General features: G+C 43.3%; 1 protein-coding gene across 1 annotated transcript; it reads right to left on the minus strand.

Annotated features, from left to right (window-relative positions):
• Positions 1-278: 278 nt before the first annotated feature.
• Positions 279-5,629, minus strand: LOC136755381 (NACHT, LRR and PYD domains-containing protein 12). Its single transcript, XM_066711929.1, has 6 exons — positions 4,034-5,629; positions 3,736-3,822; positions 3,206-3,373; positions 2,311-2,478; positions 1,836-1,922; positions 279-1,211 (listed from the first exon to the last, which is right to left on the minus strand). The coding sequence occupies exons 1-6, from the start codon at positions 5,539-5,541 to the stop codon at positions 1,109-1,111; spliced, it is 2,121 nt and encodes a 706-aa protein (XP_066568026.1). The 5' UTR covers positions 5,542-5,629; the 3' UTR covers positions 279-1,108.
• Between the last annotated feature and the right edge of the window lie 6,376 nt (positions 5,630-12,005).

The following is a 12,005-nucleotide window of genomic DNA, read 5'->3' on the forward strand; positions in this document are numbered from 1 at the left end:
TTGGGTGAGAAAGGGGAAGGAGTGAAATAGTTCAGGAAATTGGACAGGGTGGGGGATAGATGGTGTATTGTTGGGTCACAGACCGGTTTTCAACCACCTGTACCTTGTTTTGAAGAAAATGTGTAAATAAAGATGATGTAAATAATATCTGGACGCATATACTTTGATTTAAAGTGAAATTCCCTAACTAATTATGTGATAAGTCCCTAACACATAAAAACGTGATAGTTATCACGTAATTACGTGATATATATTTTTTTTTCCGTGTGGCAGCAATATGCATCCGCAGTATGGTGCCTTGGCTTCTTCCAGAAAAAGAAGTGTCGAGAACCCGCTTTGGAGATAGTCAAGGCGGCATAGTTCAGTTACAGAAGTTACTGCTTACCTGTTACAGTTGTACAACCATGCAAAGAGATTAAAAATATATGAATTAACAAAACAATATAGGATGTTCCACAACAAAAAATTATCAGCATACATACAAAGTTATTTAATCCTCCAGGGCGCAATAAGTAAATGTATTCATTACAATCATATTTTAAAAACTCAGGACATGTATCAGGCAAATCAGTTGTTTTATATTTGTTTAAACAACTTCAAATATTCTTTACATATGGAATATAACACCAATTGAATTGGCATACAGAATATGAAAAGTGAATTCATTGAAAACAATTAAAAATGGGTCAGGGCTGTTTTGGTGGCAATGAAAAAAACTGAATTGACCTATAATAAGGTATTATTATATAGTAAATAATTGCTATGTAGACTCTCTGATACATACTCCACATTTGTTTCATATCTGACAGCACTCTTTAACTGTGAACAGGAGCTTTCAGGAACAGTCAGACCAACCAAACAGCAATCTAGAACCATTTGGTAAGATGAGTCATTATAAACACATGAAAAAAGGTGTATTTGGCCAAGTTATGTTCTCCTGCAGTCATCCATAGGTTAATAAAAAAAATAAGCCTTGGAAATGTGTATCTGGTACTAGCAAGGGACTGTAGGAAGTGATGGCAATAAGCTGGCATGCTCAGAGGGCAGAACCAATGTCAGATACAATCTAGAGAGTTTCAGTACTCTAGTACACTAGTAAGCCATAGTCCTATAATACATTCCTTGACATATCAAGATGAATTTCTGAATTACACGGCAGGTCCCTGGACTGGATATCTGTGCACTTGTCCATTGGCTTCTTACACATGAGCCTTCAGAGAAACAGACAAAATGCAAATTAGTGACATACAGAAAATTAGTGAAGAACGTGAAGAACGTGAGGAACGATATAACTGAGGACTGTTATTTCATCTGAAAAATGTCCAAAAGTCATATTGTGGGTATAGGACACATTTGAAGGGTGCGTGAAAACACTGGTATTTAGTTCAATGTTTCCCAATCTTGGCTGTTAGGACCCATAGTGTTTATGGTTTTTGGTTCAACTTGAGCTGTTGACCACTATGGATCTAAAATTAAAGTTTGTAAGGAGAACACATAGTGCCACATGCATACTCCCTATTGCTTTGAGAAATTGACAACAAACTTCACTGGTAACCTATTAAGATCTGTTTAAGGCAGGTCACCAACACAACATTAAACAAGCTGAGGACAGACTCGACAGAATTCTGTTTGCTCAAAGTCTTTGCAACACATCTACAACAGGGCATTTCAGAACTCAAGAAGTGAGAGCAGAAGATGTGAAATAAAATACAACACTTCAATAAATATTTGGGTGGAATGAAATCAGAAGACATAGGGGTCCCCCCAGGAGCAGAATCCGGACCAGCACGGGGAACCCTGATTTAGGGAATTGTTTTATAAGAAAATGTACACACCCCTGTATCTTCAAGTGACAATTTGACCGCCGCTGGGATTCACGCAGGGCTTTCAGTCCCGACTCCAGCAGAATGTCACACCAGACACTACAGAAAAGGGATCAATGAGAGGAAAAATAGAGTTTCCATTTAACAGTCTCTATTCTCAAACATTCAAAAATTTAAGATAATTTGTTCTCCATTGGAATATGGAATTTAAATAGTCTTCTTTTCTTTTTGGGCAACACTTGCATATGATCATAAACTATGTGGTTGTTCTGAAGTAGCACATGGATTACAATAGGGCAGCATAATACTGGACAATGGAGCAAAGACTTGCTGTGAGGGAGTGTAGGGAAAGGGGGGTGTCTGGAACAGTAGAATCTCTCAGTGTTCAGGTCAAGGCCTAGTGTCAGTCTAGGCATTTACTTTAAAGCATCCCTTTTTCCTCTCACTGTAAACATGAATCTGAACAGAGCTAAAGACGCTTGCCAACCTGAGTTCCCGCAGGGTCCACCTTTTCAAGATGAGGTTGTTAAGGCTGGCGACACATCTTTCAGTCAGTTTGTTAAAGTGGAGCTCTAAGGAAAAGATATGTTTCCTTGTGCTGAGAACGGAGAACAGATCCTCCACTTTCTCATCTGAAAGCCTGCAAGGCCCCGACCTGTGGGAATCACACACTTGCTACAACAGGAACACAGGATAGAGGTTGCACATCAAGTTGAATAGACAGAGCTGTGTACATGCTGTGTGAAAAGCAGATAAAATACACAAATGTACATTGTCCATATTAGGACATCCCTGCTCCCTCGCTCAAATTGACAAATCCTCCCCCTTCCCTCCGTAACTCCATGCTCCTGCCAACGAAACTGCATCCTCTCCTCTCCATCAGTCACATTTCAATGTACATGTTTATTCATTTAATGAAAAAATGTCTGCGGCGTCTAACTGTTGAACTTTAACCATTGCTATGGAAGTGATGCAATCACACAGTCTCCACCTACACTGCATTTTCCTTGTTAGAACATGTGCCAGTTACAATTTCTATGAGTGAGATAATGAGTGTGGACTGAACATCACCATGTTCCATTGACATAAATGCAGGTATATACATATATGTATTCATATAGGCCATATGTTTCTAAAGGTAGCACTTACAAGAGCAAAACATGTAGGGAAATGACAAAGGAAAGAGACTGGAATACATTGATTACACACTGAGAGCGCTGTGATAGAGATATTTTGGGACAAGGAAGCTGACACATTAAGTTACTAGGTGTAAAAGTGAATCCATGCTGTGTACAAAAGTCAGAAATATTTGACTGTACATCCATGCCTTCAGTTTGACAGAATCTGAAGTAGTGTGCCGGAGACATGATATTGATTCTCACCGAAAACGATCCAGTTTGTCGCATTTCTGGATAAGGGAAAGTAAACCAGGTATTGATGCATCTGTGAATCCATTTCCATCTAAATAAAGTTGTGTGACTGACTGCCCTTTTTTGAGAGCCAAGCACAGGTCATTGACACAGGCCTCTGTCAGGCCAGTCTTCCACAACCTGCAGAGACAAGTAGTGGTGGTTAGCAATGATCCATTCCCATACAGAATTAGCTGCTCCGCTGAACCACAAACAATTTCCACAGGCACAAACAAAGGCCATAATTGGAAAGCACCACAATCTATATCATATATAGTCTTTCACTGTTTATAAATATTTATTTAAGCACAATCAGAAAATCATGTCAAATCTTAGCTAAACAATGAAAAGGCAGCTGATAGTTGATACAACTCACATTTCTATTGCCCTATCAGCAACATTTTTTAGACATCCATAATTAATTAAGAAGGCTTTTAAAGAGGTAGCAGCATACAATAGCTCAACTTAATGGCATGAATATTCTTGAAACTAAGAGGACTTACCCAAGTTTCGTTATCTTACAACCAGAGGACTTCAGGGCTTTAGTCAAGAGTTTAACTCCTTCATCTCCCAGATTGTTAAAGTGTAACCTGCTCAAAAGAGAGTGAGTTACATCAGCTGTTCTCTGACTTGATAACGATTGACGTTTACAGACCCAATGAGTTTTGTATACTGTAGAGGCACATTCAAGTATTAAGATATTCAAAGAGGATGATTACAGTAAGTTGGATTACTCCCGTTCTCAGTGCATGCCAATAACTATAAGACTGTGAACTGATGTCCCTGTGAACACATACTTACCTCAGATTAATACACTTATGCAGCTCTGGCAGCAGAATTTCCAGCTCCTCCAGGTTTAGATTACAGTTACTTAGATCAAGGATCTTAATGCCTCTGGAGGCCTGAAGACAGTAAGACAGGACGGCACAATCAGTTCTCTTTAATGGGAAAGTCTGAAGGAATATTGCTCTGAAGTTCTCCATTGCGCTTCTGACAAAGTCACAGTCCTGAAACTCATACAAACAGTACAGAATGGTGAGCAAATCCGATCCTGGTTTATAGGTGCTGCCCACTTTCTGAATCCATTCCTTCAGCTGTGATCGAATCTCTGACGAAATGCAGTGGTTGTATTTTTCCTCCATGAACTGCCTTGTTTCATCATTTGAAAGCCCGAAGAGGAACTGGACAGTTGAGAGCAAGTGTCTTTTGCTATAGTCTTGGCTGTCCTTTAAGAGCTCTGTCACCTTCCTCTTGGCCTCCTCGTCCTGACACAGAACATATGAGAAGGCTGCAAAGAATTCCTGGAAGCTGAGGTGCATGAAGCTGTATACAGTCTGGTTAAAAATGCCCTTCTTGAGTAAGATCTTATTTAAAAAGCAAGATGGGAAGTGACAAGAATCCATAAAAATCTCTTTTACTTGCTTTTCTGCAAACAATACCTGTTGCTCCTTGACACCATTCTCTGCCAAAATGCCTAGCTGTTTCAGGATGTCCTGCACTGGCAGTCTAACATCCTTTGAATGATATTCATGCAAAGTGTACACAAAGTATATAAATATTGTGGTTTTGGTGTTCAAGACATGAGTTATGTTGGTGCCTTCTTCAAACTGTTGCATCAAAACCGTGCAGACAATCCAGCACACTACCGGAATAAAGCACGCTGTGTAAACAATGTCATTTTCTTTTATATAAGTAAAGGCACGCATTGCTTGGTGTTCATCCTTAAAAAACTTTTGAAAGTATTCTTTGATCCCCTTTTCTGAAAAACCAAGGATTTCTGTGTAACGAGGTTGTTTCAAAACCTTCTTCAGCTTTTCTAGAGCAGTAGACCTCGTAGTGATGAGCAAGAATGACTTGGACAAGACCACTTTCCTGATAAGGCTGCTCAGTGTGACTTCGAGCGAGCTCTGTTGGTGGGGATTGGGACAAAGGGAATCTTCTCCGATATGCAGTGAGAATTTTATTTCATCAAACCCATCTATGATGAACAGGATCTTCTCTGGCTGGGACAGGATTTCCAGGATCACTGGCTTCAAGTCTTCAGAGTTGCTTAGAATCAGGTCTACAACACTTACCTGCTTTCTGATGAGATTAAGTTGCTGGCACTTCAGGTGAAAGACATATTCAAATTGCTTGCAATAATGCTTTCCAGAAGCCCAATCGGACATGATTTTCTGCACCGTGAAAGATTTTCCAATGCCTGCTTGACCTTGCAATATCACCGTTCTCTGGATCTTTGCACACTCATCCAAATTAAACAGGTTTTCCACAGTTGTGCTCATGAAATCACAACTGTCCCTCTGGTCCATGACTTCTTGATGTGTCTTGCCACTGCAACACAGCTCTTCCTCTCTCTCTTTCTGATGACGGTGCTTCTGTATGATCAGGAGTCTTGTGTATTTGTCATCTAACTTCAAGCATTCACCAGGAAGGGCGTTGTAAGCTTGCACTGCTCCAAATTCTGATTTGACCAATTCCTTGTAATTTATCCTGCATTTTATAGAGACCTCTTCTCCATAAGGTAGGTAAAGAAAGGGATAAAGAAATGGGTAAAGAAGAATCCTTGTTAATAATATACATTTTCACAGAAAGTGGCCAACTTTAGTCACTGGCAAGACGAAGCTGAGGACGGTGTTTTTTTTTACTTTACTTTAGTAAACACTATATATGCTGTTCTGTGCTGTATTGTTGAATATTTAATATTGTTGTATTAGATGCACAACACAATCAGGTATGATGTTTGAAACATTCCAAAATAGTTTATAATTATCATATCTTCTGCTGCAGGAGTCTCAAACTGTAATCTGTACCCTGAAGGGCTACATTGCTCTGGTTTGCAAAAACTGCTTTTGTTCACTTATTTTGCTTAATTTCGAGGTTTCCAAGCTGTTCAAATTTCCTCAAGACTTTTGCAAGATTAACTTTCAGATATCTAAATTCAGGGTCCATAAAATAGTGAGATTGAACAGCAAAGAAATCAATTTTGCATACCTGAGCTGACAGTTTGTGAGGTGAATCTTGTGGCTTCTGTAAGGAGAAAAATAAAGATGTGAAATGAAAGAATAAAAGAGGGGCTCCAGAGGGCTGGGATCACCCAGTAAACTTCTTCACTGAGACCACGGGTCAATTCCAGACATGTAAACTATGTCTACCTAATTGTGACTGTGATTTCCCACAGAATGGAGCACAACTGCATCAATCTTCTCCATGATATTATAACTGGGCTGTTTGGGACAAGCTTGTATGTGTCTGTTTGTGTGTCTGCATGGAGAGAATGGTCTCTTGGCATGTAGCAGGTTCTACCACTGTGTGGTGTGGGCCACTCAGAGGAAAACTGTGATGGCACAATCCCAAGCAGAGGGTGGGGGTTTGATCTGCACACATTATACGTACATCCTTCTTATGTCAAGGTAATTAACAACTGGCAATTCCACATTGGAAGAATATTTTTAAAAAGCAGCAGACTTTTACAAATGATAAATAACAATGAGCTACAGTGGGGAAATCTGACCAGGAGAGAGCAACACACTTTGAAAGCACAGATGGAGAAGTAGAGGTGATATTTAATATAATATGTACCCAGGTCTTGGACAAGATCAGAATAGTTCTGTTGCAGGATTGTGAAAAAAGCCACTTTCACTGATGACCCTCCACAATCCAGGGCTTGGTACAGCAGTCTCATTTTCTCCTGGTCAGTTGTCACAGTGCAGATTTTGGTGTACAGCTCTGAGTGTATCTGGCGTTGTGAGTGCAGGGTGTCTGCTATGGTGTCGACCGGACACACCCTCTGAATGAGACTGGCTCTGTGTCCATCCACAAAATCAACAACTGCAGGAGATAAGGCAAAGGGAGAAAAGGCTTCAATTAAACCCTACTTCTAACACCAAAGGAACTGTGTAGAGTGGGGGTGTCAAATACAGTTTTGTATTGTGGCTTATTACACCAAACTTCTTTATTGGAATATTGTATACTTTATCTTTTGTATCTTATAACATTTGCCCAACGATGGACTAGCGTCCCGTCCTGTGTGTATTCCTACCTTGCGCCCTGTGCCTGCTGGGATCGGCTCCAGCTTCCCCGTGACCCTCGCCAGGATAAGCGGTTTCGAAAATGGATGGATCTTATAACATGAATGTCATGGGATTACAGCAAGTAAACTTTATGCTTGTGAATGAATTGAACTAAAGTTCAAACCCCTCTAACAGTTTTCTCATACCAATAAGAAAATACGAAAATAAGAAAATGCATCGTCAAGAGAGAATCCGTTGTGCCAAATATTTAAACGTATTTAAAAAAAAATATATAGAGTACATATTCTTTATAATAATTATATTAGTGGAACATAAGAACATAACAAAGTTTACAAATGAGAGGAGGCCATTTGACCCATCATGATCGTTTGGTGTCCATTAATAATGATAGGCTGCAAATACCACCCCAGTTATCCGAGAAAGAGAAACCACCGAGAGGGGGAGGGGATATGCAGTTACTCATGGGAACTCTGTGAACGTATGTGTATCAAAGCTGCCTACCGGACCAGGGGAGTGTGCCCCCCCCAAGCAGAACCCCTCTTCCATCTGCTATAAATAGTGGGACACACCCCCCCATGAACAGCCGAGGTAGGGGAAAGGCTGGGGGCCAAACCCTACCATGAAGAAGGTAGAAGGGCACATCCAAGGCCACAGCCTATGAGGATGTCCATGACCAGTGGTGCACAGACGGACGGAAAACTAGGAGGGGGAGCTGGGCTCAACCACCAAAACTGGACGGGATGCCAGGGGTAGAGCCAACAAGGCTACTAAGGCTCGACCGAAGCCAACATCGGATGTCCTCTTCAGGAAGACAGGCCCGTCACGTCCAGTCTGTTGAAGCGAATAAAGGTGTGGGCGAAGCCCGTCTCGCCACAGCACAGATATCAGGAAGCAGGGCACCTTGAAAGAGGACCCACGAAACTGCCACGACTCTAGTGAAGCGTGCCACAAGGTGTTCAGGCACCGGAATGCACGCCATTGTTTAGAGACAGCCTTTCCCAGTGTCCGTGCAGCATAAGACACAAAGAGTTGGTCCGTAGCCCAATCCATGTAGCACCACAAAGCAGTCGCCTGTCCTCTTCAGATGAGAAAGGCGGAGGGTGGAAGGCCATCAACTCCACTGGCAAGCTGACATGGAAGGGGGAGAGGATATTAGGGAGGAAAGCAGGGTTAGGCTGAAGCATGACCCTTGACCTGTCACCAGCAAAGCGAGTGCAAGATGGGTGCACTGAAAGTGTATGCAACTCACCTACGCGTTTCGCAGATGTGATGGCCAGCAGAAACGCTGCTTTCATCGAGACCAGCCTCAACTCAGCTGAGTGAAGTGGCTCGAAGTGGGCCTTGGTAAGTGCCTCCAGCACTATGTCCAGGCACCATGCTGGGGGTGACCAGCAGGACTTTGACCCTCTCCCTCCCGATCTGCCAGTACGGCTGGGAGGAGAGGGAGTGGCAGGATGGTGTAGAAGAGACTGCGCGGCCACCGGTGTGCCAGTGTGTCGATCCCCAACGGCCCGCCGAGGTCTCGGAAGGAGAACCATTGAGGGCAGTGCGTGGACTTTCGAGTGGCAAGCAGAATAAGGGATGCACCCAGAGCAACAGGCGGCAAGCAAGGTGATTGACTGCAGTCAATCGCAGTCAACCCTACCTGTTGATGTATGCCACTGTGGTGGTCCCACAGGACTGGTGTGAAGTGTCTTGTGGCCAGGCAGATGGCCCGGAGTTTGAGCACATTGATGTGGAGGGCTTAGTGAGCTTCGCCCCATACTCCCCTGACTCCGCAACCATTGCAGATGGTGACCCAGCCATGGTCTGAGGCGTCCGTTGTCACAACCACTCGGTGGCAAACCTGCCAGAGGGGCACACCGAGGGCCATATTCAAAGTGCCAATGGAGTGCCTTCCAACACGCTGCAGGAGGCCCAGGGGCAGGGCTTGAGACGCGGCCGCCAGGAGGCCCACCAGCCTCTGGCATAAGTGCACTGTCACACTGCCTCTCAACCGGAAGTGAGAGAGGCATGATCTGATGGCAGTAACTCTGAAGGGCACCAGTAAGGTGAGCATAGCAATGAAATCGAGGCACAGCCCTAGAAACTGTGTCTGTTGAATCAGCGTTAAGCTGCGCTTCTTCCAGTTGACTCGAAGTCCTACACCACAGAGGTGGTGGGCTCTCAGATCTAAGATGGGGTGGAGACGGTGGTGCAGGTCTCCAGGGGCTCCTGGCTCCACATTTCCTCATCCAGGTCCTCGGAGACCAGGTAGGAAAAGCTGTCTTCTGCCCACGAGGCCTTCATGCTCCCTTCAGTGAGGAGGGTTCCATCAGTGGCTGTTGAGGAGCCACAGTTTGAGCCTGCTGTGGCACCATTTGAAGCCACAGGACGACCCACAGCTGGTCGAGGTGGTCACTGAGTGCTCGGACATCAGCATTGGCGGCTCTAAGGCCAGGCGGAGCATCGTTGCATCTGGCTAGGGTGGGAACCCGAAGCAGGGGAGGATGGCGCATACTTTGCAGTGTCTGCGCAGACTTTTCACAGATTCTGCGACGAAACTGTCCAAGTTATCCGTCTGCGTGAACTCAGCCGGAAAACACGTCACAATGCGACGCATCCACAGGCTGCAAAGTGGAAGAGAGGAACTGCGCAGGTGCAGCCGTGGCTTCAAAACAACAAACGAGCGCTGTGTGACAAAGACGTGTGTGTCAATCAGAGACAGAGACACTGCATGGGCAGCGCCACCTAGTCAGGGGATGTGAATCGCCCTTGAGTCATGAAGGATCTTATTCATTTCATGCTAGATAAGTACAACAGAAATATAATATTTTTAAGATTGACAGTTCAACAACAAAAGAATATGCATGTTGTGTGGTGTACGTATACATTATCACCTAATTTCCACGTATTATGTGAATTTGTAAATTGCACACGGCAAGGAAATCCATAATACATACAAAATATTGTGTATGTGTATTTCTCTGAATGCACAGGTTTAATATAGATTCGAAACCAGTGTATATATAATATTGTACACACACAAACAAAATCTGTTGTAATTAATTTGATCAGTATGTGAGTATTTAACCCTTAAGTGTCCCAACAATTAGTAGGGATAAAGATTTCTACTAATTAAAGATTATTAACGGATCGTAAAGCTACTTAATCTGATATGAACTGATTAAATGGCCCATTTTCCGATTACACTGTAAAGTGTGAAGCTGGTGCAGCACAATGGGAACTGTGAATAGGACTGACTTCTCTCAGCACCGCCTCCATGTTTGCTCTGCTGGAGTCTGCAGCTCCAGTGCCAGAGCTGTCCATGCTGCGTCTGCGCAGACCATGACGTCACACGCAGAGTCTGCAATCTAGTCGGCAGAGAAGTGTCGTGAACGCAGCCAATGAAACGCCGGCCGGTGCGAGCACCTGTGGCTGTGTAACAGGCACTGAGCACCCTAGACGCGTCACCAGCAACTCAGGGGCGGTTATGGTTGGCCGCGAGTGCAGGCACTGCAGCCTCTGACGACACCAGCTGCGCTGAACCCGCACGCACAGAGAGACAGCGCCGGGGTCCACAGGTAGCGGAGCGCAGTGTGCAACGTTGAGGTCGATTTTTAAATTCACACTGGATACACCGGAGATTTACTCAGACTTCAGGACTTGCAGTACAGCGGCGCCGAGGCGCACCAGGCTGAGATCGCCGGGGCCCGCAAGTACGTGGCGTTTAAACACACAGAGGCTGACTGAAGTCACACTGGACGCAGCGGAGATGCACTCAAGCACTCAGTGTGCAGGCAAGAGCCATTTCACTGGCGAAATACACACCTAGAGCCCTAGGAGGAAGGGAAATGCGATCCCAGTCCCTAGATTTTATTAAACAACATTGTATAATTGTATTATACCCACTGCACTGATCTGTATTTGCACTGGAACGCCTTGTAATTGCTCTGGCAAAACGAGTGTAACCATGTTTGAGGAGTGCAACTAAGGAATATAATTCCCAGACCAGCTTGCAACGTTAACAGGATACAGTTATATTATTATTATTATTATTATTATTATTAATAATAATAATAATAATCTTTATTTATAGAGCGCCTTTCACACCACAAGGTTCAAGGCTCTGCACAAAAAAAGAAGGTAACAACACAAAGATTACAATCAAAATTAATAACACGACAAATTAATAAATACATTAATACAACTGTAAAACACCATAAATCAAAAAAAGACAATTTAAAACAACTAAAATCAACAATAAATAAAATAAAAAAGCAAAATTATAAAATTATATTAAGCCTCTGACATGCTCGGGGAGAGTGTTGCACAGCTGCGGAGCATAAACACAGAAAGCAACCTCTCCTTTCCTCCTGAGCCTCATCCTCGGAATACAGAGGAGGCCACTAGTAGTCGACCTCAAAGCACGCTGAGGCTGATAAAGGGACAACTCTAAGAGGTAATCTGGTGCCATTCCATTTAATGCTTTAAATGTAAGCAATACAATTTTAAAATCAATTAGATATTTCACTGGCAGCCAGTGCAAAGAAGCAAGTACAGGAGTTATATGTGCTCTCCTTTTGGTTTGGTAAGGACCCTTGCAGCTGCGTTTTGCACAAGCTGCAGCCTTAATAAAGCTTGGCTAGTAAGTCCAGAAAAAAGAGCATTACAGTAGTCCAGTCTACATGAGATAAAAGCATGGATTATGTTTTCAGCATCAGATAAAGACAGAAATGATCTAATTTTGGCATGATAAAAAC

The sequence above is a fragment of the Amia ocellicauda genome, chromosome 1 (assembly GCF_036373705.1).
Source record: "Amia ocellicauda isolate fAmiCal2 chromosome 1, fAmiCal2.hap1, whole genome shotgun sequence".
In the NCBI taxonomy this organism is placed as follows: Eukaryota; Metazoa; Chordata; class Actinopteri; order Amiiformes; family Amiidae; genus Amia; species Amia ocellicauda.